This window comes from Rhea americana, unplaced genomic scaffold, assembly GCF_003343005.1.
Source record: "Rhea americana isolate MKP2758 unplaced genomic scaffold, rheAme1 scaffold_87, whole genome shotgun sequence".
Taxonomy (NCBI): Eukaryota; Metazoa; Chordata; class Aves; order Rheiformes; family Rheidae; genus Rhea; species Rhea americana.
This window is the reverse complement of record NW_028187055.1, coordinates 1,775,367-1,781,366: the sequence shown is the minus strand read 5'-3', so window position 1 is coordinate 1,781,366 and position 6,000 is coordinate 1,775,367. Positions and strand designations below refer to the sequence as shown.

Here is a 6,000-nt window from a genome sequence, read left to right as displayed (position 1 = left end):
TCTTAACCCAGTCATCTTTTATAGGAGCTAAATTTCCTTCCCCACAGGGAAGGGTTGATGGAGACTGTTAGTTTCAGTGAATTCGGCGGCGTCGCTCCGTTCGTCTCCTTTCCGCTGTGTTGCTGGGAAAGGGGACCATTTGGCTCCAAATGAGTAAAGTGATTCTTTTTTTTGGAAAGCATTTTTAAAATTTCGTTGGTATATCGAAGGTTAGCATTATTATTCCATAACGACCTTCCATGTGGGCTTTACGTGATGCAGTTGCCTTGCATGTTAGTACATACTGAGTAAAAATGTTGCAGTGAAATGATAGATTGTATTTATAAACAACAGGGCAAAATCTTAGCTTGTATAAAAGTACTAAAACCAGAGCATTTACACACTCTTAATGAGTAGCGAGCTTGCCAAACTCTCTCAGATTGTTCCAGAGGTTTGGAAGGAAGAATTATCCTTTGAAGATGAACAATACGAGTTTCTGCCGCAATTTCAGCAGCAATCCCCAGACCTGTTTTCTTTATGTCATGAAAGTTTTACAAACATAAACAGTACTGAATTGCCACTGGTACTGAATAATGTGGCTTTTATTGTTGCCTGAGCTCTTCAGTATATTCTGGAAAATAATTTAATACTTATTAATAAATAGAAGGTAACTAAAGATGACTGTGATCTAGTCTGTTGAAAATTTCTCAGTATCCTTAATTTGTTAGTAAATTCAATATATTTTATTTAAGCAGAAGCATATATACACTATATTAACTTTTCTTTCCAGGCAATCTTTACTCAGCACAGAAAGGCCAGATGTATGGGAATTGTAAAAAATCAGGATATGCATAAAAACTGTTCAAGTGCATAAAGCAGCCCCATCTGGAAGACATCTAACAGAAATGAAGTTGTACAAAACCATTCCATTGATAATAAAGCTAATTTTTATGGGTCTGACAAGTATGTAATTATGTTCAGTGGTGCTTTTCAGATTTTATCACAGTCAATAAACCGCAGTGGTAATTTCATTCCCATTTGACATATTTACATGGAAACATTTGATTGGAGGAATTAGTAACCCTGAAAGCCTTGATAGATATGTTTTAATGATCTGTGACCTCCGCAGTCCCTCATCTGTTTATTGTTGCAACAGGCGAGAAGTCGTTCCTGTGTGACCTTTGTGGCTTTGCCGGCGGGACACGTCATGCCCTCACCAAGCATCGGAGGCAGCACACAGGTCAGTAAAGCTGTCTTTACTCTTTGGTATATTTTCTCCAGCAAGGGAGTATCTCCACACTAGGGAGTAAAGCAAGTCAAATAGCACATTGCAGCGCAAATAATATATCGGCTCACTGTTTGCTTTGTTTTTTTTGTTTTGTAAAATCTGAATGCCCAAGGTCTGTATCAAATCTGCTGGCTGTGAGTTTGAATAATTGCTTTTGGGGGACCATTTTGGGTGTTTTTGCTAAAGAAAGTAGAATTGTAAAGGCTGAGTTTCTTCTTTAAATGAATGCTAAGTATACTAATCTTTTTTTCAAGGCCCAAATAGATTACCTACTGTGAAGATTTTGCAAGAGTCTGCTAGAATGTCCCTGGGTGAAAATTAGAGACCACATATAGATTAATCCATTATTTTGGACTGAGACGTAGTTGAAAACTAGTGTTGTTTCAGTTGCCCTTTTGCAATTTTAAGATAGCTTGTAATTAATAGATACAACCTTAAGAGTTGCCACATGGTTAGCATGTAAAGCAGAATTTCTCTCGCAGAATTAGTATAGCTTTCCTACCACCTGGTTATAAAAATTTAATATCAGATAAAATTAAATTGGTTCTTAGCTTCAGAAGACTTTTTAAAAAAAGTGTAAGTATTAAACATTTATTAATACATTTTTACCTTAATTCTTAATTGTGTTTTTTAGTAGTTCCTCGGAAGTGTTTGATTATTTGAATAGATTTTGTTCAAACAGACGCAGAAGTGTCACTGCTTAAACCACTGTAGTTTTTGTTTTGCTGGCTAGCATGAGGATAGCATAACATCAGCAGGACTTGCAGGGTGAGTTAAATGACTATTGTCTAATGTACAGTGGAAAGAAATGACTAACAAATGTGAAGCTATAATTGTTACATTATGATTTTTCCATGGATTTTTGTAAAGGAATCTCTGTGGGAGATTTTAGTATGTCCCTGAATAAACTAATTCAAAATTCAGGACATACACTATCAAAGTGTGTAATTCCTGGAAAGCAGCTAATCTCTTTTCTTGGGAGCCTGAAGCCATTTTTTCCACCTTGGTTTCAGTTTACTAAACCAACCATATTTGGAGGAAAGTCTGATGCTTGCAAAAAGGTGGGGTTTCTCTTGCTGATCTGGCAATAACTTGAAATGGATTTGCTGTAAATAAAAATGTGCAAGGCCAGATTCTGCTCATAATTCTAATGAGCGCTAATGCTAAAGTGACAGAATTTTTCTTCTGGTAACAAACAATGCACATTTCTGAGAGCGGGCTGCCGCTTCCAGTTCCCATTTGTTGCAGGATGTTTGTGTTTTTAAAATGTCCAAAAATAGTCATTTAGTATGTATTATAGGTTTACTTAGTATTGCACACTCTGAATGATAACAAGAGCAGATGAAACTACCAGAATGATAGTGACATGCTTCAGTTATAACTAATGGTTTGCATTTTTTTGGAGCTTTGAAAAATTTTTGTACATTGAATGAAATTTACTGAATCTGGACTCAGAATGAAAGTGATTTTTTGTTTCATTTTTAAAGTTTGAACAGAAMTAAATCATTGTTATCAATAGAATAGGAGTTGTCTTTTGTATTCTGTTGTCCTGCCATGTTGCACACTGGGATCATGTCTATGTCTAGGACTCATAGTCAGGGCAGCCATCCAAAGGTAAATCATTATTTTAGAATGAAAAAGTGGAAGAAATGTTTATTCTTACCCTCTGTGTGAGTGKAGATGTGGTTTTTCAGGATTGTGAGTTATAGATTATATTTTTGGGGTGGGTCRTTAGGCCACAGGTCGTTAGAAAATAAATTTTACTTCCTGGTTTATGTCGAAAAGTAGGCTGAAAATACCATGTGTTCCTGGTGAAAAGTTGTCTGGGTTTTGGATGGCATTTTGCCCTTCTTTGCCACTGTGGTGGAGATTTTTGTGCTATGATCACAGGGATTCACAGGTTATAGATCATGAAGCTTGCATCTAGCAGGCATAACTTTATATTTTATGTCAGGACTGGAGGCTCGTTATTACTTTGCTATTAACTTTATACTATACAGGACAGTATCTCAGAGGCAGAGGGATCTATCTTTTTGGCATTTATCTGCCTCTGTGGCACAAACAATCAGAGATGATTCTTTAGCAGAGAAATTATTGGTAGCTTCTATTTGTTTCAAGGAGAATGACACAATCCACCTTTGCCTGCATTTTCGCACTTATGTCTGTGCCCTTGTATTTTCATCTAGTGCGCAACTTTATCTCCGTTCTTAGCTGCGTGCACTCCTCTTTGTAACAGTATTTTTTCTACTTTGTCCCCAGTTGACACAATTTTCCATGAACAGAATGCCAGAGCAAATTGCAATCAGGTTTGAAAGGGATAGGTATCAAAAATAGTCTAAATGGCTTAAATAATTCCCTGTTGTAATACAGTCTAGGGTGCTGACACAGAACATCTTCCAATCCAAGATGTACTTTTATCACCCATCAGAGACCCTTGATTCAAGGGCAAGGGAGCTAATCCTTGTACATAATTGTTTTATGTACATGAAGGAATACCTTTACCCTACAAAAGATGCATTTTCTTTGGTGATATTACAGGAATGTAAAGTGTAATTTTACAGTTACAGGGCAGAATGGGGCCCTTGGTGACTCACAGGGCAGCATGGCTTTAGGAATTAGCTTGGTAAATGTAATGTTTATCTCTGAAAGTATGTTTGTGCTTTTTAAGTGAAAAAAGTACAGGCACCTTAAAATGAAAGGAAAAACCATTTCATTTTAAGGGCTGAAAAAAATGCATGTGCTTAGATTATTTGCAAACATGATACATCTCCATATAGACTTCCTTGATACAGGTTTGTTCATCTGTGAAGCAGAATGGTAATGGTGAGAAAAAAATAATTTGACCCAGGAAGACATCCCTCGTGTTTCACTGGTTGACATCTTATTTGGTGTTATATATGTTATCTACTTAATGACTAAGCTACTCTTGTGAGAAGTGCAGACTTTGAACACAGAATAAACTAAGTCTTCTACTGACTTTGTCCTAGCAAAACATTCTAGGCTTATCTTGTGCTTTGGGAGTATCTGCTTCCAGTCCAATTCTACAATGGATCAATCTAGGAAATGCAACAAGTCTTTCACCAGCTGTGTTAATATCAGTGGCCTGATTCTCTGCTCTGTYAACTGAAGCAATGGAAGCCTCAAGAACCCAACACTTTGGTGGTCCAAAGTTTGACCACAATTATATCACATTGTTAAGGATGCTTATGTCTCCGTCCTTGTTGAATGCTTTACAATAGGCACTTGTGGCTGTCCAGGCTGTGAGCAGAAACTGGTTTAAGAAGCTTAACCCACTTGCCGTTGATGCCATTTGGTAAATAAGGACCAGCTTGCAGGGCAACGAGAACGTATATGCAAGAGCTCTGTTCCAACATGACTGAGAGAAGAAATTTTCCCCTCACAATTGATCTGCTGACACAGTATTTCTTAATTCATATTTTATCTCCGTGAGAAAATCTACAGGTGCATAATACTGCAAATTTTAGTGCTGCCTGCCTGTAGAATTAGTTAAAATCCTCAAAGAATTCAAGTATAAGATTATCTGGATTTTATTATTAAAAAGAGTAAATAACCCCTAAATCAGCCACCAAAATAAACACACACAAAATGAAATATACTATATCACATAATTTAAATACTTTGCCTTAATTGTGATCAACCTGAGAAACTGCACAAGAAAGAAGAAACAAAGGTAATTTCTGATGTTGTAATTACATTGAGAGTTACTGATGGCTGTGAAGCTTAACTATTCAACTTATTCAGCAGAACACCTCAGTGAAGACACTTCTTAATTTTCAAATGTCTTTTTTTTTGTTCTTATTGTTATTCTACTTTCCTTCCTTATTGGTTTTCCTTCTGTCATTATAGTATTTTTTCTTCCTTTCCATTTAGTGTTGTAGTTGCTGGCTTGCTGCAACAGTGCTGATCAGTCACATCCTATGTTCTTTTGTGTGAACCTCTTTTTTTATATATATATATATTGGTTACTAGTCCTGTAAAGTGCAAAAACCTCATCGTCATGTTCTACACAATAGCAGTTTGCATTTGCTTCTCTTATGTTGTTTGTGGTAGGATCTTGCTGGGAATCGTAAAAGTAAAAAATTAACATACATGATAGTAGCAGAGCATTAGAGGGTAAGTACACTTACTGTGCACAGCAGTTCTATGAGAGTCACCATGAACCTATAGAAATGCCTAAGCAGATGTGTCTTTGTTCAAATATTTTCATGAATTTTTGAAGCTTATCGTATTTATTGTATGGCTTATATCGTACACATCACTGTTTGTAGGATTGGCTCTGTTCATTCATTTCAATCTTGCACTTCTCAAGACATTTATAGGTCAATGTAATAAAGAAAGGAAATTTAATAATATATGTGTTTTTATCCAGATGAGTGACTCACTTTGTGTTTCTATTTCTCATGTGAACTGCTCTTTGACTTTAATGTGTAGTTACATTATTCGGCATTGAATTTAATGTATAATGTAGCCTCTTCCCTTCAACTTCTGCACCACAGCTTAAAAAAATAATAATGTTGAATGCCATAGAAAATGTAGCACAATACGTCTTRTGCTCTTTTCAGTAAGAAGAAAGGTGAAATTTGAAAAGGATCTGTGTTTTTTATTTCTGTTTAAGCAAAATTTGCAGCAGAGAGTGTGGAACTTAATTATAACAAACCTTTAGCCATAAACACTACCGAAACCTTGGATATCTTAAAACTTCCTCACTGCTT

General features: G+C 36.1%; 1 protein-coding gene across 2 annotated transcripts in view; it reads left to right on the top strand.

Annotated features, from left to right (window-relative positions):
- The window catches only part of ZNF407 (zinc finger protein 407), a 351,735-nt gene that overhangs the window by 213,000 nt on the left and 132,735 nt on the right, over positions 1-6,000 (top strand). For both annotated transcript variants that reach the window (XM_085323770.1, XM_085323769.1), the window contains one exon: positions 1,136-1,219. In XM_085323770.1, coding sequence (XP_085179896.1) covers positions 1,136-1,219 — 84 coding nt within the window. The remainder of the gene's footprint in view (positions 1-1,135; positions 1,220-6,000) is intronic.